Genomic DNA, 22573 nt, shown 5'->3' with positions numbered 1-22573 from the left:
GGAATTGTTGTAGAAGTTGATGACTGTGGTGGAGTCAGACCCCCACTGTTGAGGAAGTGGTTGAAACTTTGAACCATGTGTGTGTCATGTGGGTAACTCTTGTGGTTGCCAGAGCGGGTGAGAGTGAGTGCTGTCGCCGAGTAGAAGGAAAGCTGAGGGGCGGCCCTTCCCTTGTTTCTCCAGACACCTTTGCAGCCCTTGGGGCTTCCTTGCATGGAACATCTATGGCAGATTCGAGGTGAAGGTCAGAACTCTGCGATGGTTTTTGTGGAGGTGTGGATGTTACCCGCATTGTTCCCTAGGATGGTGAACTGCCCCTACATTCCACTGGTGTTTCAGGGTTGTCCTTGTGCTGAGCCCCGTCTCAGGATGGGAAGTGCTCAGCTTCATAACTGGTTGGCCCTTTTACCCTATGTCCTGATGCTCCTCCTTGTGGCAGTGCCTTTCCCTTGTGGTATCCGCTGAAATGAAGCCAGGGCTCAGACCAGATGGTGGCTACATTTTGTGTAGGTCTGACAATGCTGCGATGAACAAACAAAGAAAAAAACAAATCATGTTGCAGGGAAGCTGAGGCTATGTCAGGTGTTAGGTCAATAGGGTGGGAGAAGAGTTTGCAGACCATATCAGCACCTAGTGTTGTCCAAGGGGAGGGAAATGACATGTGGAAGTTGCAGTGGTAAGTTCTTATCTGACTCTGAGGAGGGGGAAATGCAGACTTAAGTGTATTGTTGGAAGTGTAGTATTTTGTTTTGTTTTCTGAGTGACAGTCATGGTTCCCATTGAGACATAGAGGCAAGTGGAATGTTGACAATGTGGCTGAAGATGAAACAGTAGCACTTGGACACCAGTTGCTACAAGTCATGCATATAAATGTGACCCCAAAGGTGAGGTTTTCGCAGTGTGGATCTGGGACTGGGCACAAGAAGAGCACCACACGTGTGTCTGACACGTTTGTATTTCTTGACCTGGGTGATGTTGGCCTTATAATTCGTTATTCCATTTGTTTTGTTTTCTCTGTGGGTGTGTGTGCTGATGATAACAAGTTTACAAAAATCCAAGCAAGAAGAGATAACTTCTTTCGGGTCCAAGAGGTAACAGTCTAAGTATATGTCAGTAGTTTCATTTGCAATTATTTTATTTCTTGTCTCTTCCTTCCCAAGTCCAATGTGTCTTGATGTTGATTCTTGGATATATGTTCACCTTCTTCCTGTTGCTTCTGTTTTCATTTCACTTGAAATCCACTGGGCAAGGATTTTCTGCAACCAACGTCTGTCCCTGGAGCCCTGGTGTAAGTGCTTCCCTCAAGGACTCTAATGAGAGAGGATGCAATGCCCCCATCCTGCCACACAACAGGCTGACTTCATCTCCAGTGCAATGTCTGTCCCTGGAGGCTCAGTCTAAGGCAGGTGAGGGCCTTAAACACCTGCCAATGGAGGTGGTTCCAAGACGAGGGTCAGGACTGTGCAGGTGCCATGTCCCAGACAGGCCAGAAGGGACAGACTCTTGGAAGGTCTTGATGTAAGTACACAAAGAATGGTCATGACCAGAGGCCCAGATCTCTGGTTTGAGCAGATGTGGTGGGTGAGGTCTGGGAAGGCAGGTGCGTACCTAGTCTCTCAGATGTTACTGCAGGTTAGTAAATAAAGGGACACCATCCTTACAATTACAGGTGCCTTTGTAATTCACTTGGACATGAGAAAGGAGAAACATTCACCTAGAAATTGCAGGTGTGTCTTGGGAGATAGGAGATCAGCCTTGAGATCTTGATGGGGCTCCCAAAGCAGAGAGGGAAAGAGGAGCCCTCCAGGTCTTCTTGGGCAGATGTGCGAAGATGGTATAGGAACGGAGGCCTTTGGAAGGAGATTTCTGGGATGAACAGGTATTGGCCCAAAGTCGCTCTATCAGGAGACCAAAGGGGCAAACACCCCTGAGGTCAGTGGCTTGGTCTTTGGCCAAAAAAAGAAACAGACATCACTCCCTTCTCCTCCTTTTCTCCTCTGTATATTGATAACCATCGATTTGTGGGAGAAAACGTATACCAGTGTCTTTTAGTTTGGTTAGTTGAAGCCACGTACCTTTTAATTAGAGTGTCCCTCATTGAGGGCAGAGAACATATCTTATTCACCACTGTAGGTGTCTTCTTCTTTGCATGGTCAAGGAAGGTGGAGAGTGTGAGATGGGCTAAAGGCTGCTGGTGACTTCACAAAGAGCATCCCCAGAAAATCTGTGTTTTCATTTCAGCTGGCGACCATGAGGTGATGTCTCTGGTGGTGCCCGCAGGTATGCTTTCCTTTAACCGCACTGGGGTCAGCCACACCGTCTTCTACTTGCTGGGCATCCCCGGCCTTGAGGACCAGCACCTGTGGATTTCCATCCCCTTCTTCATTTCCTACGTCATCGCCCTTCTTGGGAACAGCCTGCTCATCTTCCTCATTCTCACGAGGCGCAGCCTTCATGAACCCATGTTCCTGTTCCTGTGCATGCTGGCCGGGGCCGACCTGGTCCTGTCCACCTGCACAGTCCCTCAGGCCCTGGCCATCTTCTGGTTCCGTGCTGGGGAGATCTCCCTCAATCGCTGCATCGCTCAGTTCTTCATCACACACTGCATCTTCATGTCTGAGTCAGGCATCCTGCTGGTGATGGCGTTTGACCGCTACGTTGCCATATGCTACCCTCTGAGATACACCACTATTCTGACACACACGCTGATTGGGAAGATCGGTGTTACCGTCTTTCTGAGAAGTTATTGTACTATTTTCCCCATCGTATTTCTTTTGAAAAGGCTGACATTCTGCCGAAATAATGTCCTTCCACATACCTATTGTGAACACATTGGCTTGGCCAAATATGCGTGTAATGACATTCGAGTGAACATCTGGTATGGACTCTTTGTCCTGATGGCAACACTTGTCTTAGACATCCTGTTAATTTTTGTGTCCTACATGCTGATTCTCCATGCTGTCTTCCACATGCCTTCCCAAGATGCTCGTCACAAAGCTCTCAACACGTGTGGCTCCCACGTCTGCATCATCATCCTCTTTTATGGGCCTGCCATCTTCACCACCCTGACTCAGCGGTTTGGACGCCACATCCCAGCTCATATCCACATCTTGCTGGCCAATGTCTGCGTGCTGGTTCCCCCGATGCTGAATCCCATCATTTATGGGATCAAGACCAAGGCAATTCGAGAGCAGGTGGCTCACCTATTTTTCCCGAAGCAGAAATGACTTTGCAGGAGGCACAGTTTTCTGAGCGTCCAGCCCTCTGTGATGTGGATGATAGATGTCGTGTTCCCACACACGTTGAAAACTGACTACTAGAAACAGCTCAGGGAGTTTGGTTTCCGGACGAGGGTCCAGGGTAGTAAGTCTTATTGTCTTTCTGTCTTCTTTCCCTGGCTCATGGTGTTTTAATTTGGAGGCACAACCAGACACCCTAAGAGTATGGAGGAGGATTTTTCCTGTCCTCTGGATTCCACTTTAGCGATGAGGAAGTTAACCTGACTTTCTCAGGTGACTGTTTGAGAGTGTTAAGAACTAGAAAGTCAGGGTGTGATTCAGGATTTAGAAAGTGAATGATCCTGATGTTGACTGTTAGGGTTTTGGTACGTGGACTCAGACTGCAATTAACTGGATTCAGCTTTTGGATAGTGGCAGTGTCACCAGTGTGTCCAACATTAACGGCTAGTTGATAGTTGATGAGTTCCCACTGGCACATTTCCCAGTGCAGCGACTCTCAAAGAGTGAAGTTTGTTATAGCGTTTATTCCAAGTATCTGTTTAAAAGAGCACATGTGCTATTTCAACTCGTTAGACTTCCAAAATCTCGCTTTTAATTAATCATTCAACAAATGTTTATTGGATGACTCTTAAGGCCTGGGTGCTGTGCTATGCAGTAGGTAACACAGCAAGCTGAAGCACCCGCAGTACCCACCTTTCAGATGTTTTAGTCTAAAGAGGAAGATGAGAATCAGGTTTTCTCACCCATGTGTGCACTTCCATGAGTGCTTCAGGGCTTCAAAGGAAATTTTGTTTGGTTCTGGAAGGGAGCAAGGGCTTCATTGATGGAAGTGAGTTCTGATAGCTGAGGAGACCATTGAGAATGTGTGTGTGGATAAGGTGGAGACAGAGAGCTCTGAAGGGAGTGAACTCAGCCTGTGCAGAGGCACTGAGGCTAGATAACGCCTGGTACCTTCAAAGAAGGCAAAGATCCCTAATGTGCCTTTTTGACAGGTGGGATTAGAACCCTTTCCATTTTTTTTTAAACGAGGGGAGCCCTGGCCATTTGTAAGCAAGGGCCCTTCTCGATGATTTGTGTGTTTTGGAAGTGGTGTTCCTTTCTCTGTCTGCTCTGAGTCCTATGGTGAATGTGGCAGAGTAGTTTCAGAGGCTTGAGTGCCTATCAGGCAGTGAAGTTTCAGAGTGTAAGACCTTTCCTTTGAGAGATCTAATCTGGAAGCACCTCAATGTGAACTTGAGCCTGAACTGTCCTGGTGTTGGCTCTGTTTTGTGTAACGTCTCTGGCTTTAGTGTTGCAAGCGTGGTTGTCAGTGTAGCTGCTTTGGCATCATCTGGAAGCCTGTTGGAAATGTCCCAAGTCTTGGATCCCCCTTTGGATTAATGAATCAGAAATTGCCTGTCAGGAAGATTCTCAGGTTATGTGAATACTGGTGAATTGAGTGACACTGCTTAAGGCAAATGATTCTCGACTTTGGTTGCATGTTCGGTACTCTTGCTAACCTGAGGAGCTCTTGCTGTCTCGTTCCCACCATCAGAGACCTAGATATAATATTCCCTGAATCAAAGAGATGCAGATATAGTATTTCCCTGAATGGAATGAGTTTTTAACAGCTCTCCAGCCACTTGTGATGTACAGTGATGTACCTAAGAAAGAAAGATTGGACCTTGTATTTTCAGAAATATCTGCCTTCCATAAGGTAGGTGTTCTCAGGCTTTGGTGAGCATGCGAATCACCTGGAGGGCTTTTGATGACACAGATTTGGGCTCCAGCCTCCAATGTTTGTGACTCAGTCATTCTGGGGTCCCTAGTTTCATTTTTCTCAAGTTACTACTCGATGCTGGTGTGGGGAGTGCCCTTGGAGAAGCGGTGTTTCAGAGTGTATGATGATTTTGGATAGTTTGCAGTTAACAATCATCTCCCATAAGAGAAGCATGAAAGATGCAGTCTCGGGCTTCCTAGATTTTGTTGCTTCCCCACTATCATGTCATATTTTTATCTTTCCTTTTTTGTTTGGTATTTCCTTTGTAATTTCTACATCCTTAGCATTCACTTGAAATTAAGACACACATGAAAATTAAAATAATTTTAATATGTTACATTTCCATGTGCAAATGCTCAGACATAGCTCTATCTGAAGTGATAAAAAGTAGGTAGAGGTTTGCATCACCTCCTCAATGTTCCTGAGAGTCATGATTTTAAGAGTATTTGTCAAGGAAAAGCTATGTCGGAGGCTACAAATAGGAAAGGAATGTCTTTGCTGTCCTAACTGCAGTTCTGGAGACACGGTTTCCTAAAGCCTTAAACAATTGTTCCAGGGAAATGAAAAAGTCTGGAGCTTATAAAGACAAGCAGCCATGAGGTTAAAAGTTGCCTGGGTAGGAGTTCTGTTGTGGCTCAGCAGGTAAAGAACCCACCTTGCAGTCCATGAGGACGTGGGTTCAATCTCTGGCCTGGCTCAGTGGGTTAAGGATCCAGTGTTGCGTTGAGCTGTGGTATAGGTTGCAGATGTGGCTTGGATCCCACATTGCTGTGGCCCTGGCATAGGCTGGCAGCTACAGCTCTGATTTGACCCCTCAGCTGGGAACCTCCATATGCCTTGGTGTGTGGCCCTAAGAAGACCAAAAAAATTAAAAAAATGAAAATGGAAGAAGAAGACAGAAGTGGCCTGGGTAGAATGGTGATGGTCCCTGATGGGGTTCAGCAAATATTTAAGTCCTCATTAGATATGTGAAGGAAGTTCTTCCCAGTAGATGGGCTGATAGGAGTTATTTCTAGAGTAAGGGTTCAAAATACCTTTTGAGTATTTGGCAGATATTGTGGATGACTCCATCAGGTCCAAAGGTCCGGTTCCATCCAGCCTGAGACAAGTTTAAGTCACACTGCCCCAGTGGCATCCTGGTTCCATTTTGGAATATTCTCTTAGCAATAGTGAGAAGATTCGGGTTCACTTCCACATATGAACTGCCTAAGCTGCTGTGGTGTTGGAAGTCTACCCTCCGCTCAGCAGGGACGTACTCAGCATGTGATGTCTGCACTGGTGAACAGGTTTAGGAGTTCTGGCATAATACATGCACAGTCTTCCTGTAACTTCCGCAAGTACATTTGTAGAATATCTGAATGTGTATCAGATGTAGAGGTGTAGTGGATCTAATCACTCTCAATGTTCTCATGATTGTATTACGTTCTCTGATTAGATTAGATCAATACAGAACTCGATATTTCCCATGTACCATTTTTTCCTCATTCTTAAAGTTTTATAGAGGTAGAGTTGATTTACACTGTGGTAATACTTCCCCGAACCAGTTTGAAGTGCCAGGTGTGAGTCCATACTTTTTAAGCCTGAGTCAACTGTGCAAATGCCTAATAGAAAGTAATGAAAAATATGATAGTCTTGGTGTGGAGGCTGAGACAGAGCTGGCCTTGTAGACACGGCAAGAGGCAGGACTTACTGGCTCCGTCCAGGCTCCTTACGTATGCAGGAGAGGACATGGAGAAGAAGAGATGCCTTGACATCATCTTCAGGTGTGAGGAAAGCGTCTACGACAGGGTGGTGGGCCACCTGTGTGCCCAAGAACAGGAGAGGTGGCAGCCCATGCAGGTGATCAATGTGGACATGCAGGACAACCTGGAGGACGCCACGCTGGGATCATTGGTCATCTGTGAGCTGTTGCCAATACCTCCAGCAGGTGGACAACATGGAAGACTGCCTGGCTGAGCTGCTCCTGGCAGTGGTGTTGGTCTCAGACCTGGCTGGGATCCTGCATTGATGTGGCTGTGGCATAGGTCGGTTACTCCAGCTTCGATTTGACCCTTAGCCTCAGAACCTCCATATGCCATGTGTGTGGCCCTAGAGAGACAAAAAATAAAAACAAAAACAAAAAACAACTGGCTCAGCATAGAGCATAATTTCTCAGTACTTTTTTTTCTTTTTCTTTTTCTTTTTAAGGCAATACACTTAGCAGGGGTCTAATTGGAGCTACAGCTACCGGCCTACACCACAGGACAGCTCACGGCAACGCTGGATTGCTGACCCACTGAGCGAGGCCATGGATTGAACCTTCATCCTGATGGGTACTAGTTGGATTCGTTTCTGCTGAGCCATGATGGGAGCTTGAGGGTCTCAGTGCTTTTGAAATGCCATCCTCCTTGCTGGTCTTGAATGCAGTGTGGACGCCCAGAACCTAATTCTTTCCTTTTAAAAGAACACTTTACTTCTGGGTCAGACTCTAAGAACATTTTTTTCACACCATTTTTAAGGTCTGACTACCATTTCATTTACCCTGGGTATTTTCTCTAATTGATGTTTCTTTTACAAACACCCTGCTTCCCTTCTTTTCTTTCTACCCCCCACCCTTTTAAGGCTGCATCCCTGGAAAATGGAGGTTCCCAGGCTAGGGGTTGAATCAGAGCCACAGCCTCTGGCCTATACCACAGCCACAGCAACACAGGATCTGAGCTGCATCTGTGACGTACACCACAGCTCACAGCAATGCCGGATCCCCAACCCACTGAGCGAGGCCAGGGATCAAACCTGCATCCTCACGGATCCTAGTCGGATTTGTTTCTGCTGCACCACAGTGGGCACTCCCTGTCCTTGATTCTTTGTTTTGTCCTTTCTATTGTTGAAGCAGTGCTTTTGCATGACTCCCCAGGCATCTCCAAGATGTACTCCTGTTTGCGAGACCTCTGCTTTGAGCCAGGTGCTCTCCAGCCTTGGTGCCCATGGCTGTCACCTGGAGGCCTTGGTATAACACAACCTCTGGGCTCCACTCCCTTAGGTTCTGATTTGGTGGTGTGTTTTGGGTCTGGATGTGCATTTTGAACACCTCCTGGGCTGCAGTTGCTGTTGTGGGTCTGGAATTCACACTTTGAGAAGACAGAGTGTATTTACTGAGTTCAGACCCTTTTCCATGGTACAATCACTGGAATTAAAATCCAGCACAAATGAACATCTCCACAGAAAAGAAAATCATGGACTTGGGAAATAGACTTGTGGCCGCCAGATGGGAGAGGGAGGGAGTGGGAGGGATCAGGAGCTTGGGGTTATCAGGCACAATTTCGAATAGATTGATAAGGAGATCCTGCTGAGTAGCCTTGAGAACTATGTCTAGATCCTCATGTTGCAACAGAACAAAGGGTGGGGAAAAAATGTATACATGTAAGGATAACTTTTTCCCCTTGCTGTAGAGTGGGAAAATAAAATAAAATATAAAAAACCCCCATTATTGGAGTGTCAGTTGACTGACAATATTGTGTTAGTGTCAGGTGTACAGCAAAGCAAATGAGTTCTACATTTCCATCTATCCATTCATCGTCAGCGTCTGTTCCCAATGTGGGTGTTACATTAGTATTGAGTAGATTTCTCTGAGCTACCCAGCAGGTCCTTTGACCTAGCTCTTTATGTCTTCATTTTTGCTGTGCCTGTGGCATGGGGGAGTTCCAAGTTGAGCGATGGAAGCTGAGCCACAGCAGTGACCAAGCCAGGTCCTTAACCCATTGAGCGAGCAGGGACCTTCCCTGATGTGTTTCAGGTAGAGTAGTGTGTGTGTGTTTATCCCAGCATCCTAACTTATCCCTCCCCACCACGTTTCCCCTTTGGTAGCCTCAAGTTTGGCTTTGAAATCTTTGGCTCTCTTTCTGTTTTGTGAATAAGTTCTTTTGCATCATTTTAAAATTGGATTGCACATGTCAGTGGTCTCGTATGATATTTGTCTTTCTCTGTCTTACTTAGTTCACTTAGAATGCTGATTTCCAAGTCCGCCCATGCTGCTGCCAAGGGCATTGCTTTGTTCTCTTTTATGCCTGAATAACATTCGAATAGCTACATATCTCACATCTGCTTTTACACTGTTTCCCCTGGGACGTTGAGCTTGCTTCCCCGCCTTGGCTTTTGGTTATCGTACTGTAGTGTACAGTGAGGTGCATCTCTCTCTTCAAGTGTCATTTTGATATGCATTTCTCTAATAATTCGTGATGTTGAACATTTTGTTCAGTGCTTTTTGGCCCTCTGTCAGTCTTTGTTGGAGAAATGTCTATGCAGATCTTCTGGGCATTTTAAAATGGGAATGTTTGGGTTTCTCCTTGCTGTAAAGCTGCCTGAGATGTTTGTTCATTTTGGAGGTTAATCCCTTGTCAGTCCTTCATTGGCAAAGATTTCCTGCCATTCTGTGGCTTTTCTTTTCTTTCTTGGTTTTCCTTTGCTGTGCAGATGCTTTTGAGATGAATTAGGTCCCATTTGTGTATTTTTGTTTTTATTGCCATGGCTGTGGGGGGTGGGTGGGTCCATGAAGATATTGTTGTGATTTATGTCAAAGTTTGTTCTGCCCATGTTTTCTTCTACGAATTTTATAATGTCTGGCCGTATGTTTAGGTCTTTGATCTCCTTTGAGCTGATTTTTGTGTATGGTGTTAGAGAGTGTTCTAATTTCATTCTTTTAAAAACCCTTTTTCACATTAGACATATTTGCCGTACAATGTTGTGTCCATTTCTGGTGTACATCCAAATGGCCCAGTCATAGTATGATTTTCTTCTTCTCATGTTACCCGCCATCATGTTCTATCACACAAGAGATTGGCTATAGGTTCTTGCTATTCAGTAAGACCTCACTGCTTATGCATCCTCGATGTAATAGTTTGCACCTACTAACCCAAACTCCCATTCCATCCCACTCCCGCCCCCTTGGCAAGGACATGTGTGTTCTCCATGTCTGTGAGTGCATGTCTGTGTTGTAGATAGGTTCATCTGTGCCACATTTTAAATTCCACATATGTGTTATCACATGGTCTTTGTCTTTCTCTCTCTGACTTACTTGACTCAGTATGAGGGTCTCTAGTTCCATCCATGTGGTTTTAGATGGCATTACCATGTTCTTTTTTATGGCTGACTGATATTCCATTGTGTATATATACCACATCTTAATCCATTCATCTGTCGATGGTCGTTTAGGTTTTTTTCAGGTCTTGGTTATTGGGGAGAGTGCTGCAGTGAACACAGTGATGCATGTATCTTTTTGAAGTATAATTTTGTTTGGATATATGCCCATGAGTGGGGTTGCTAGATCATTTGATAGTTCTCTATTTAGTTTTCTGAGGTACCTCCATATTGTTTTCCCTAGTGGTTGTACCAATTTCTAGTCCCGCCAACAGTGCTGGAGGGTTCCGTTCCCTCCCCACCCTCCACATGGTTTGTTATTTGTAGAGTTGTTAATGTTAGCCATTCTGAAAGGTGTGAGGTGGTCCCTCGTAGCAGTTTTGATTTGCATGTCTGTGTAATTAGTGATATTTGCATCTTTTCATGTGCCTGCTGGCCACCAGTTTGTCTTCTGTGGAGAAATATCTACTTAGGTCTTTTGCCCGTTTTTTCAATTAGGCTGTTTTGTGGTGGTTGTTGTTGAGTTGTATGTGTTTTGTATTTTGGAGGATAAGCCTTTGCCAGTTGCATCAGTAGCAACTATTTCCTCCCATTCTGGAGGTTGTCTTTTAGGTTTTTCAAAAACGGTTTCCTTTGCTGTACACTAGCTTGTACATTTGAGTAGGTTCCATTTGTAGATTTTTGTTTAATTTCTCTTGTGTTGTGAGACTGACCTAAGGAACCCTTTTATATGGTTGGTGTCAGGGCATGTTTTGCCTGTGTTGTCTTCTAGGAGTTTTATGGTGTGACGTATCATGTTTAAGTCTTTAGGGCATTTTGAGTTAATGTTTGTGCATGGCGTGAGGGTGTGTTCCAGGTTCATGGATTTACCTGGAGCTGTCCAGGTTTCCCAGCAGCACTTGCTGGAGATTTTCGGGGGAAGGCTTTCAGCTTTTGTCTGTTGGCTGTGGATTTGTCGTAAATGGCTTTTATTATGTTAAGGTATGTTCCCTCGATACTCATTTTGGTAAGCGTTTTGATCATTTTATGTTCTCGCCTGCTTTGTTGAAGATTAATTGACCATAGGTGTCTGGGTTTCTTGCTGGGCTCTCTATTCTGTTCCATTGATCCGTATGTCTGTTTTTGTACTGGTACACACTCTCTTGCTTCCTGTAGCTTTGTAATGTTGTCTGAAGTCTGGGAGAGTTATACCTTCTGCTTTGTTTTTTCCCTCAGGATTGGTTTGGCCAATCTGGGTCTTGGATTGTTCCATCCACTTGTTGGATTATTTGTTCTAGTTCTGTGCAAAGTGTCATGGGTGTTGAGATAGGGCTGACGTGAAATCTTTAGGTTTTTTGGTGTGGTGTGGCTATTGTAACAATGTTATTTCTCCCAATCCAGGAGCATGGGATGTCTTTCCATTGCTTTGACTCTTCTTGAATTTCCTTGATGCAGGTTTTATAGTTGTTGGCATATAAGTCCTTCATCTCCTTAGGCAGGTTTAATCATACCCAATTTTTGTGGGTATGATTTTAAAAGGAATTGTTTTTAAAGTATTCCTTTTCTAATACGTCACTGGTAGTATACCGAAATGCAACCAATTTTGGAATGTCAATCTTGTATCCTGCTACATTGTTGAATTTGTTGAACGGTTTGAGTAGTCTTTGGGTGAAGTCTTTAGGGTTTTCTCTATATAGTATCGTGTCATCTGCCTAGAGGGACAGTTTTACCTCTTCTCTTCCAATTTGGATAGCTTTTATTTCTTTTGTTTGTCTGACTGCTGTGGCTAGGACTTCCAGTACTGTGTTGAATAAAAGTGGTGAGAGTGGGCATCCCTGTCTTGTTCCAAATTTTAGCGGGAGGGCTTTCAGCTTTTCTTTGTTGAGTATTATATTGGCTTTGGGTTTGTCATAAATGACATGTATTATGGTAAGGTATGTTCCCTCTGTACCCATTTTGGTAAGAATTTTGATCATGAATGGACGTTGATTTTTTTCTGCATCTTTTGAGATGATCATGTTGTTTTTGGCTTTTGTTTTGTTAATGGTCTATGTGACATTGATTGCTTTGCATATGTCGAAACCATCCTTGTGAAGTTGGGTTGAATTGCATTTGGTCATGGTGTATGATCTTTTTTATGTGTTGTTGGGTTCAGTTGGCTAACATTTTGTTGAGAACTTTTGCATCTATATTCATCAAGGATATTGGTCTGTAATTTTCTTTTTTTGGACATATCTTTGGTTTTGGTATTAGGGTGATGGTGGCTTCATAGAATGCCTTTGGGATGTTCCTTTGACAGTATTTTGGAAACATTTAAGGATGGGTGTAGGTTTTTTGTATGTTTGGTAGAATTTTCTGTGAAGCCATCTGGTTCTGCCTTTTGTTTGTAGGGAGTGTTTATTATATACTCGGTTTCATTTCTAGTGATGCTTCTGTTCAGATTATCTGCTTGTTCTTCTCCTTCTCCTCGTCCTTCTTTTGTACAGCCACACCTGTAGTAAATGGACATTCCCAGGCCAGGAGTCAAATTGGAGCTGCAGCTGATGGCCTGTGGCCCTGCAACAGCAGCAGCAATTCCAAGCCACCTCTGTGATCTACACCACAGCTCTCGGCAATGACAGATCCTTAACCCACTGAGTGGGTCCAGGGCTCAGTCTCGTGTCATCATGGATAATGGTTGTGTTCGTTACTCCTGAGCCACAATTTCAATTGCCCTCCTTCACTAATGTATTGAGATTCGAACTTTGATAACTGATATGAGCCTTATTCTTTTATGTAATGTATGTGTTTTGTGCCATAAATTTACCTCTCAGCTCCGCTTTAGCAGTATGTCCCATGTTTTGATATGTTGTATTTTCATGTGAGCTTTTTTTCCTAGTGCATCTAAAAATTTCCTTTGAGACTTGCTCCCTGATCTTTGGATTATTTAGACGTGTGTTTTTAAGTTTCCATGTGGAATAGATTTGCTGGTATATTTCTGCTCTTTGTATTTATTTGATCCATTGTGTTTGGAGAGAGAACACACCTCATGTGATGACATTTTGTTTATATATGTAATAAACATGTACACACACGCACATGTACAGACACACACACATATATGTGTATACATACCTACCTATATATGTGTATATTTTAAATTTAATTCAATTTATTTATTTGCTTTTTAGGGGCACACCCATGGCATATGGAAGTTCCCAGGCTAGAGTTGGAATCAGAGCTGCATCTGCTGCCTCTGCCACAGCCAGAGCAACACGGGATCCAAGCCGTGTCTGTAACGTACACCAGAGCTTATGGCAATGCTGAATCCTTAACCCACTGAGCGGGGCCAGAGATGGAACCCGCATCCTCATGGATACGCATTGGTTTCATTACTGCTAAGCCACAATGGGAAGACCAGTTTGGATGTTTTAAATCGAAGTACATTTGATTTACAGTGTTGGGTTGGTTTCTGTTGTGCGGCACAGTGATTCAATTACATTTACATTCTCTTTGATATTATCTTGCATTTTAGTTTATGGTAAGATACTGAATATAGGTCCCTTTGCTATACAGAGTAAGACCTTGTTGTTTATCTGTTTTGTACGTGAGTTCATCTGTATCATTGTTTTATTTTTTAATTTTATTTTTTTGTCTTTTTGCCTTTTCTAGGGCCACTTCCCACAGCATATGGAGGTTCCCAGTCTAGGGGTCTAATCGGAGCTACAGCTGCTGGCCTAGTCCAGAGCCACAGCAACTCAGGATCCGAGCCACGTCTGTGGCCTACGCCATAGCACACAGCACCACCAGATCCTTAACCCACTGAGCAAGGCCAGGGATCAAAGCCACAACCTCATGGTTCCTAGTCGGATTCGTTAACCGCTGCACCACGACGGGAACTCCTGTATCATTGTTTTAGATTATGTGCTATAACATAGAAGTTATATCATATGGCCTTTGTCTTTCTCTGTTGACTTCGTATATATTCTCTAGGTTCTTCCACATTGCTGCAAATGGCATTATTTCCTTCTTTTTTGAGTTTGTGGATTATTCCATTGTGTTTGTGTGTGTAGGTGTATATATATATTTTATCCATTTGTCTGTCAATGGCCATTCAAGTTGCTGCCATTCTTGGCTATTGTAAATCGTGTTGCTCTGAACATTGGGGTGCATGTGTTTATTTATTTACTTATTTTAATTTTACATATTTCTTTCTTTCTTTGGGCTGCACCTGAGACACGGGGAAGTCCTGGGCCAGGGATTGAACCTGTGCTACAGCAGTGACCCCAGCTGCTGCAGTAACAACACTGGATCCTTAACCTGCCGTGCCACAGGAGAACTCCCTGCATGTGTCTTTTTGGAAGCAGCCATGCACACCACTACAGCACCAACGTGCTACCCTGCACGTGTCTTTTTAAATGGGTGTTTTTCTCTGGATCTATATCCCAGCGTGAGATTGCTAGATCATGTAGTAACTCCTTTTTTAGTTATTCAAGGAAGCTGCACACTGGTTTCCGTGGTGGCTGCACCAATTTTCATTCCCACCAACAGGGTAGGAGGGTTCCGTTTTCCCCATATGCGCTCCAGCATGTATTATTTGTAGACTTTTTGATGGTGATAATGATAATTGTGGCCATTCTGAGTGGTATGAAGTGGTACCTCCCTGTGGTTTTGATTTGCTTTTCTCTAGTAATTGGTGAAGATGAGCGTATCTTCATGTGCCCTTTTAGCCATCTGTCTGCCTTCTTTGGAGAAATGTCTGTTTAGATCTCCTGGCCATGTTTGGATTGGATTGTTTTGTTCTGTTCTGTGTATTGAGTTGTGTGGGCTGTGTGTATATTTTGGAAATGATGCCTGTGTTGGTTGCACCGTTTGCAGATGCTTTCTCCTCTTCAGTAGGTTGTCTTTTCGTTTTGTTTGTGGTTGCCTTTGGTGTGCGTGTTTAGTGTTTTTGATGTTTGTGTTATGAACCAGGATATGGTTTTTTATTTTGGTTGCATGATGTCCAGAAACTTGGAAAGAATGTATTTTGCTGCTGATGGGTGAAGTGAGCTGTAAATGTCCATGAGAATTTGTTGGTGGTATGATCCAAGCCTTCTCTCTATTAACAGGTTTACTGTCTAGCAGTTGTAGCAGTTACTGAGAGTGGGTTATTAAATTCCTAAGTATAAATGTAGACCTGTCTATTTTTTCCTTATATTCCTATCAGTTTTCTCCTTGGGTACTTGAAAGTCCACTGCTTGGTGCATGCAGATTCCTTTTCACTTTTGCCTGGTGTCTCCTCTAATATAATATCTTTCCGATGAAAATGCTTCTGTTCTGTTTTCATTACGTTGTGAGGAGCACGAGAAGACTGTCAACGCAGGAGTAAATTTCAACCATAGTTTGGCTGCACGTATGAGGACTCAGCATTCTGCGAGAATGACTGGCTAGATGGAATGACACATAAAGTGTGTTTATCTTTATTTGTGAATGTGTGCTTGTCATGCTTTATACAATTTGTAATCATTTTTGTATGTGCATATTGGTTTAAAGCTAGTTGTTGAACCTGTACAGGCAGTCTCATACATTGCTGGTGGTCACAAAGAATGTTACCACCTGTGTGGTGAAATCTTTGAGTATCTAAAAAAGCTATAAGCACCTGTGACCCAGGCTGTAGTAATTCTAGAAGTCAGCTACAGATCTATCAGTATAATTACCCAAGTGAAGAAGAGTGTGGAGAGAATCAAAAAGAAGAAGAGTCTCTCAGTTCGCGATGGAGAAACATCACAATGTCTAACATGGGGAGGTGGGGTTTAGCATGAAATCCGAAAGAAAGGGACAGAAAGAACACTGTCCGTTGAAGAAATATTGTGAAAAATTTCCAAACTCCTTTAACAGTAACGTATAGATTGAAAACCTTAGCCAGCCTCAAGAAGGATAAAAATAGGAAAGCTATGCCTAGGCCCATGCACATCAACTTGAAACTTAGGATTGAGTGAGAACCGTGGGTGTAGCCAAAGGAGGCAGCTGAAGGAAATATGAATGTGTCAAAATTATTGTGACCCTCCCGTGCTCTAGGAACCAGGCAGCCCATGGGATCATATGCCCTTGGGTAGGAAACATTGTTCTTCACCACTCTGCCATTGACACTCCTGGAGAAGCCGCAAGTGGGTGTAACTTCAATGTAAGCTTCTTCGTGAAGAACAAAATGTCGGTAAACGTTGGTTCATATTAATCTGTTGAGAGTAGACTGAACATCCATTAAAAGACACTTATAAAGACGAGCCTCAGGGTAATGTTCGTGACTAGGGAAATTCCATGTTTTCATTTGCCTTTGAGTTTCTGAACACAGTGGGGCCAAGTCGTATTAGTTATTTCCCTTGGAATTGGTAGAGCAGAAAAGCACAGAGGCAAAGTGGCATGTAAATGGTGTCTTGTCCGAGGTAAAGGCTGAAATAATTTTAGAGTAATTAGAATAGGGGAAAGTGGGGATCTAGTGGAGGTAGCATATGGGACACAGCTGATAAAGCTTGCCAAAGTCAACTGAATCTGAACTGTGGGGTTTAGCAGTGGGTTCACACTGAGAGCCCCAATTCAGATGAGCATAACAGCATTTATCACCTGCAATCCATGTCCATTTGAATTTTTAAAACAAGTCTAGCTTAGGTGTCAGTTGGATTTTGCATGAGAGCCCCTGGAGAGAAGCAGGAGAGAGAAAAAGAGCAAGAGGGAGTGAGAGAGATGAGACGTGGTCTTAGAGACCCAGCCCATTGGGAAGAAGGCGGGCCTGGTAGAGAGAGGACTGTCCCTGGGGCCCTGGTGTCAGTGCTTCCCTCCAGAGCTCTCCTGAGAGAGCATAAACAGCCCCCATCCTGCCGTGCAACAGGCTGGCTCAGCTCTCCACACTGGTGTCTAATTCCTGAAGACACCATCTAAGGCCAGTGAGTGAATTAGACCTCTGCAGGTGGAGCTGTTTCAAGGCTGCAGGTAAGGGCTGGGCAGGTGTTACGTCACGGACAGGTCAAGGGGGGCAGGACCCTTGGAGGGTGTTTATATGGGTGGAAAGAGAGTGGCCAGAGGCAGAGACCTGGTTGCTTATAGCAGAGGTTGAGGAGGAGGTGTGGGAGGGAAGGTTGAGAATATGTGGTCTTGCTGGAGTTCCTGGAAGTGAGGCAATGAGGCAATACCATCTATTAAATAACTGGTGCTGTCGAATGAGACTTGAGATGAGAAACAGAAAACCAGTGGACTTCCTGTAGATGGCTTTTGGGACAATGTGAGAAAGACCCTGAAACTGAGAGGGATCTGTGGTGGATTTCCCCAGGCAGGGTGTGGGAGAGGGTTTGGGGAGCTACCAGGACGACTTGGGCAGGTGTGAGAGGAGAAGTAGCAGGAGGCAGTGCATGGGAGAATCGAGATGAGTTTGGTTCAGGCGGAAGTTTCTCCATCGGGACACCAATCCCACAGAGAAATGCCCGAGCCCTGGCTTCCTGCCCTCTGTCTATGGCTCTGATTTTAAAAGTCTCCCTGCTGGTCCCTGTCTCCGATTCACTGTTACAATGATCTTCTGCAGTGCCCTCCTCTCACGCTCTGCCTCTGTGGATTTGTGCCTTCCTCAGCCTTTTCTTTCTTTTCTTTTCTTCTTTCTTTCTTTTCAGGGCCGCACCTGTGGCTTCTGGAAGTTCCCAGGCGAGGGGTCAAATCTGAGCTACAGGTGCCGGCCTACACCTCAGCCATGCAACCAGCCATGTCTGCATCCCACTCTGCAGCTCATGGCAAGGCCGGATGGATCCTTAACCCACTGAGGGATACCAGGGATGGAACCCACATCCTCATGGATATGAGTCGGATTTGTTTCCAGTGTGCCACAAGGGGACCTCCCCCAGCCTCTTCTTTCTTTCCTTTTTGGATCGAATTTGGTGCATAGGAGTCCCGTCATTTCCATCTGGTGCTGTCTTGCCTTCTGCTCTTCCACTTCCTGCAAGAGGGGGGCTCCTGTCACTGAAGAGAACTTTCTCTGGGAGCAGCATGTGTGCAGAAGGAGGCCGTTCCAGACCCAAGGCCAACTGACAGGACCTTTTCCATTTTGAGTCTAAGGCTGTTTCCTCGCAGCTCTTGGCCCTGATAATTGGAGTGGATATTCCTCAGCAGAAAGGAAAATTAGGGGCATGAAGAGGGTAACGGGAGTGGACAATATGAGGTAAATGAGCATGAGCTAAACCTCATACTCATCTCTAATTCTTAAGACTTATCCACTTACAGATTTCCCTCCCTTTAAACCACACGTATGTAGGATCCTAAAGACTTCCATTTTTTTCTCTCTCCCTGGTTTGTGATAAGGTGCCTAAAAGTGGTTAGTGCCCAGTAGATGCTGGCTGAATGCCCGAGTTAATGCATGAGTCAAGGGATACTGAGAAAAAAACGTTCAGTTTCTACCTGCAAAACCATTTTGAATATCATGCCACCCCTCCCCGGCATTCCCCACAGAGGTGAATCTCTTCTTTTGTCCACTTCCGTCCTTTCTGGACTCAGAGCCCAAGTAGTGAGCAGGAGGGGGCCTCAGCCCAGGCACACAGGCTGTGCTCCCTGTTAGCTTCTCTTGATTGTCTTCACAGGTGAGCCACCTGTATGTGATACCTTCAGAGGTCTCAACTCTCATTTCTCTCAAGTATTGATATTTGGCAAACGAGTCACATTTACTGAATGTGGTGATGACATCCAAATCCTGGAAGGGATAGTCAACATATCAAATGCAAAAGTATTTAAGGTTTGACCCACGAGGTGACGGCTGCCGTCTCTGGCGTAAAGCAGATGCGTCACAGATGTTCGTTTGATTCCTCTGTGACCATGATGTTCAGATGGCTTTTACTTCAGGAACAGCACTGGCCATTTAGATGCCTGTCTCTTGGAATTCCCATTGTGGCTCAGCGGGAGTGTCTGTAAGGATGTGGATTCAATCCCTGGCTTCACTCAGTGGGTTAAGGATCCGGTGTTGACCCAATCTGCGGTGTAGGTCGCAGGTGTAGCTTGGATCTGGTGTTGCCATGGCTGTGCCATAGGCCCCAACATTAGCTCGGATTTGACCCCTGGCCTGGGAACGTCCGTATGCTGCAAATGTGGCTGTAAGAATAATAAAAATAGAAGAATCCCATTGATTTAGTCCATTAGTTTTCCAAAGAATCCTCTACAGGTAATTTAAAAACTAGGTTCTAAACTGATCGCTTCAAGATCTCTAAGGGCTGCTCCCCGTGTAAATTATGGCGTTCATGTGTGAAGCTGTGATCAAGGTCCTTCACCGTCAGGAAACACCTGCCTGTGCCTCCCCTCTCGTGCCTCTGCAGCCCTCCCTGCCTGTCAGCCTCCCGGCCTCACAGGTAGCAGGAGCACGACTGCTCCTTTCTTTCCTCACCGTGATAAACGACTCGCCTCGCATTCAGGGATCATCTTGCTGCTGCTTTCCCAAACACACCCCCTGGCTGCTCCTGCATATTGATAACCATCTGTTTGTAGGAGAGGACATGCAACGATGTCTTTTCATTTGGTTAGTTGGAGAAATGTATGTTTTGTTTTAAGGAAAAGAGAGGACTTTTTCCACCCTACATTGCCTATTCAATAATTTAATCAGAAATTTTATGAGGAGAATTTTAAATAAAAAAAAAACTTGGGCGTTCCCATCGTGGCTCCGTGGTAATGAATCCGACGAGCATCCGTGAGGATTCAGGTTGAATTCTTGGCCTTGCTCATTGGGTTAAGGATCTGGCGTTGCCCTGAGGTTGGTGTAGATTGCAGAGGCGGCTCAGATCCTGTTTTGCTGTGGCTGTGGTGTAGGCTGGCTGCTGTAGTTCCAATTGGACACTTAACCTGGGACCTTCCATGTGCCATGGGTATGGCCCTAAAAAAAAAAGTGATAAATAAATAAATAAAAAAAATTTAGGAAATACTTGAAAACTATTTTGAGATACAATGGAACTAATGTTCTTTACGTTGAGGCAGAAATACTTGGTAGTTTTGGTTGTGACTATACAGTCCCTGGTTTTGGCAAGAGTAAGTGATTGTTAGGAAAGCAGTTATGTAGGTATAGTTGATTTACATTGTTGTGTTGATTGGTGCTGTAGAGCACAGGGATTCAGATATACATATTTTCTTTTTCATATTCGTTTCCATTATGACTTATTACAGGCTACTGAATATAATTCCCCATACTCTGCAGTAGGATCTAGTTGTTTTTCTATTCTACATATGTAATATTTTGCATAAAGAGTAAGCCTTTTAACTGACCCTCTTGGCTCCCATTCATCCTCAAACCACTGTCTGAATAACTGCTATAAAATACTAATTTCTTCATTCTTAAAGTTGTTCAGTAGCCTTCAGGATGAAATTCGTATGTTTTATCTTGGATTCCACAGCCACTGCTGAAGTCTAACTTACTTTCTACTCTAATGTCACATGATCTGGTTGCAAAGCTTATAATTGCCTGAAAGTCATATGCTCACTCTGGAGTTCCCCTTGTGGCTCAGCAGGTTAAGGTCTGAGTTTGCCTCTGTGGGATGTTGGTTTGATCCCCAGCCTTGCTCAGTGGGTTGAGGATCCGGCGTTGCCTTCAGCTGTGGTGTGGGACACAGATACAGTGTAGATTTGGTACTGCTATGGCTGTGGCCTGGGCCACAGCCACCTTTTACTTAGAGCATCACTCTTGAGGGCAGAGAACATATCCTATTCACTCTTGGCGATGTCTTAAAATGTCCATGTTCAAAGAAGATGGAAGGGTGGACCATGTCCACATATCCTGGTGCCTTTGCCAAGAATATTACAGGACAATCTGTATTTTCATCTCTGTCAGTGAATGAGAAGTGCTGTGTTTGGTCCTCTCCCTGGCATGACTGCCTTAAACCACACTGGGGTCAGCCACACCGTCTTCTACTTGCTGGGCATCCCTGGCCTTGAGGACCAGCACCTGTGGATTTCCATCCCCTTCTTCATTTCCTACGTCACCGCCCTGCTTGGGAACAGCCTGCTCATCTTCATCATCCTCACGAGGCGCAGCCTGCATGAACCCATGTTCCTGTTCCTGTGCATGCTGGCCGGGGCCGACCTGGTCCTGTCCACCTGCACAGTCCCTCAGGCCCTGGCCATCTTCTGGTTCCGTGCTGGGGAGATCTCCCTCAATTGCTGCATCACTCAGCTCTTCTTCATCCATTCCATCTTTGTCTTTGAGTCAGGCCTCTTGTTGGTGATGGCATTTGACCGCTACGTTGCCATATGCTACCCTCTGAGATACACCACTATTCTGACACACCCGCTGATTGGGAAGATCGGTGTTACCATCGTTCTGAGAAGTTATTGTGCCATTTTCCCCATCATATTTCTTTTGAAAAGGCTGACGTTCTGCCGAAGTAATGTCCTTCCACATACCGGTTGTGAACATATTGGCTTGGCCAAATATGCGTGTAATGACATTCGAGTGAACATCTGGTATGGCCTCTTTGTCATAGTGTCGACACTGCTCTTAGACATCCTGTTAATTTTTGTGTCCTACATGCTGATTCTCCATGCTGTCTTCCACATGCCTTCCCAAGATGCTCGTCACAAAGCTCTCAACACGTGTGGTTCCCATGTCTGCATCATCATCCTCTTTTATGGGCCTGGAATCTTCACCGCCCTGACTCAGCGGTTTGGACGCCACATCCCAGCTCATATCCACATCTTGCTGGCCAATGTCTGCATTTTGGTTCCCCCGATGCTGAATCCCATCATTTATGGGATCAAGACCAAGGCAATTCAAGAGCAGGTGGCTCTGATATTGTTCCCAAAGTATAGATAACTTTTCAGGAGGCACAGAGCTTTGAGCATCTCGCTGTCTGTGCTGTGGAAGATAGATGTGTTGGGGGGAGACACAAGTGGGAAACTGAGTCCTAGGAAATAGCTCAGTGAGTTCGGTTTCCTGAGGAAGGGCCCACTGGGAGGTTCTAAGATTTCCATCTTCTGCCGTCAAGGCAACAGAGAGAGGTGCCTTGTTCTCCTGAGCATGAGCTATATTCTCTACAGAGCCTGTGAATTTCCAGAGTCATGAATCATTTATGTGACATTCTTGACTTGGTAATAGGTGAATCGGGTACAGGGTGCTGGTTTTGCATTTGTTCAGTGACTTCTCCCTGAGTTTCTCATCCTTTGCGACAACTTGTGACAGTTTGGACAATCAGATAAAAGGGTACAATGTTTCAGTCATGCAGGAGGACTGAGTCCTGGATAACACTGTAGGTATGGTGAAGAATACTGTGTTGTACACTTGAACTTTGTCAGGAGATTTGGTCCTAGGTTTTGCAACACACCTCCATACATACACAGGTTGGAGGTATGAAAGGGTGATGGAGCTGTTACTTCACGTGATTTGGATTGATCATTTCCCTGTGTATGTACTCTATGCATCCAAACATCATGGTATACTCCTTATAAGTGTTCCATTTCTACTTGTCGAATAGACCTCAGAGAAGCAGAACAAGGAGAATTCACCTCACATACAACC

At 44.8% G+C, this 22573-nt stretch overlaps 2 protein-coding genes across 3 annotated transcripts; both read left to right on the top strand.

Moving 5' to 3' along the window:
• Positions 1–992: 992 nt before the first annotated feature.
• On the top strand, positions 993–5875 carry LOC110255390 (olfactory receptor 52B4-like). 2 transcript variants are annotated; one of them, XM_084975081.1, is made up of 2 exons: positions 993–1288; positions 2242–5875. In XM_084975081.1, exons 1-2 carry the CDS (start codon positions 1108–1110, stop codon positions 3225–3227), a joined length of 1167 nt encoding a protein of 388 aa, XP_084831207.1. In that variant the 5' UTR covers positions 993–1107; the 3' UTR covers positions 3228–5875. The 2 variants fall into 2 exon arrangements, with proteins under 2 accessions (XP_084831207.1, XP_084831208.1); XM_084975082.1 differs by lacking the exon at positions 993–1288 and having other exon boundaries at positions 1447–5869.
• A 15036-nt stretch (positions 5876–20911) lies between these two features.
• Positions 20912–21871, top strand: LOC146399694 (olfactory receptor 52B4-like). The gene has a single exon (XM_084978231.1). The coding sequence runs from the start codon at positions 20927–20929 to the stop codon at positions 21869–21871; it is 945 nt and encodes a 314-aa protein (XP_084834357.1). The 5' UTR covers positions 20912–20926.
• The last annotated feature ends 702 nt before the right edge of the window (positions 21872–22573 follow it).

Source organism: Sus scrofa, chromosome 9, assembly GCF_054392235.1.
Source record: "Sus scrofa isolate SSC_HxYL_T2T_F1_AM1 chromosome 9, Sscrofa_HxYL_maternal_Yorkshire_Landrace_v2.0, whole genome shotgun sequence".
NCBI classification, from domain to species: Eukaryota; Metazoa; Chordata; class Mammalia; order Artiodactyla; family Suidae; genus Sus; species Sus scrofa.
Note: the sequence above shows the minus strand (reverse complement) of the source record. Positions and strands in the feature narration are given on the sequence as shown.

What these genes read in the sequence shown, in the direction of transcription:
- LOC146399694 (XM_084978231.1), top strand. Translation starts at nt 20,927, where the DNA reads ATGACTGCCTTAAACCACACTGGGGTCAGCCACACCGTCTTCTACTTG.
- LOC110255390 (XM_084975081.1), top strand. Translation starts at nt 1,108, where the DNA reads ATGTCAGTAGTTTCATTTGCAATTATTTTATTTCTTGTCTCTTCCTTC. An exon ending in TCTGTCCCTGGAGCCCTGGT is followed by an intron (nt 1,289 to 2,241) that starts GTAAGTGCTTCC and finishes TTTTCATTTCAG; the next exon opens with CTGGCGACCATGAGGTGATG.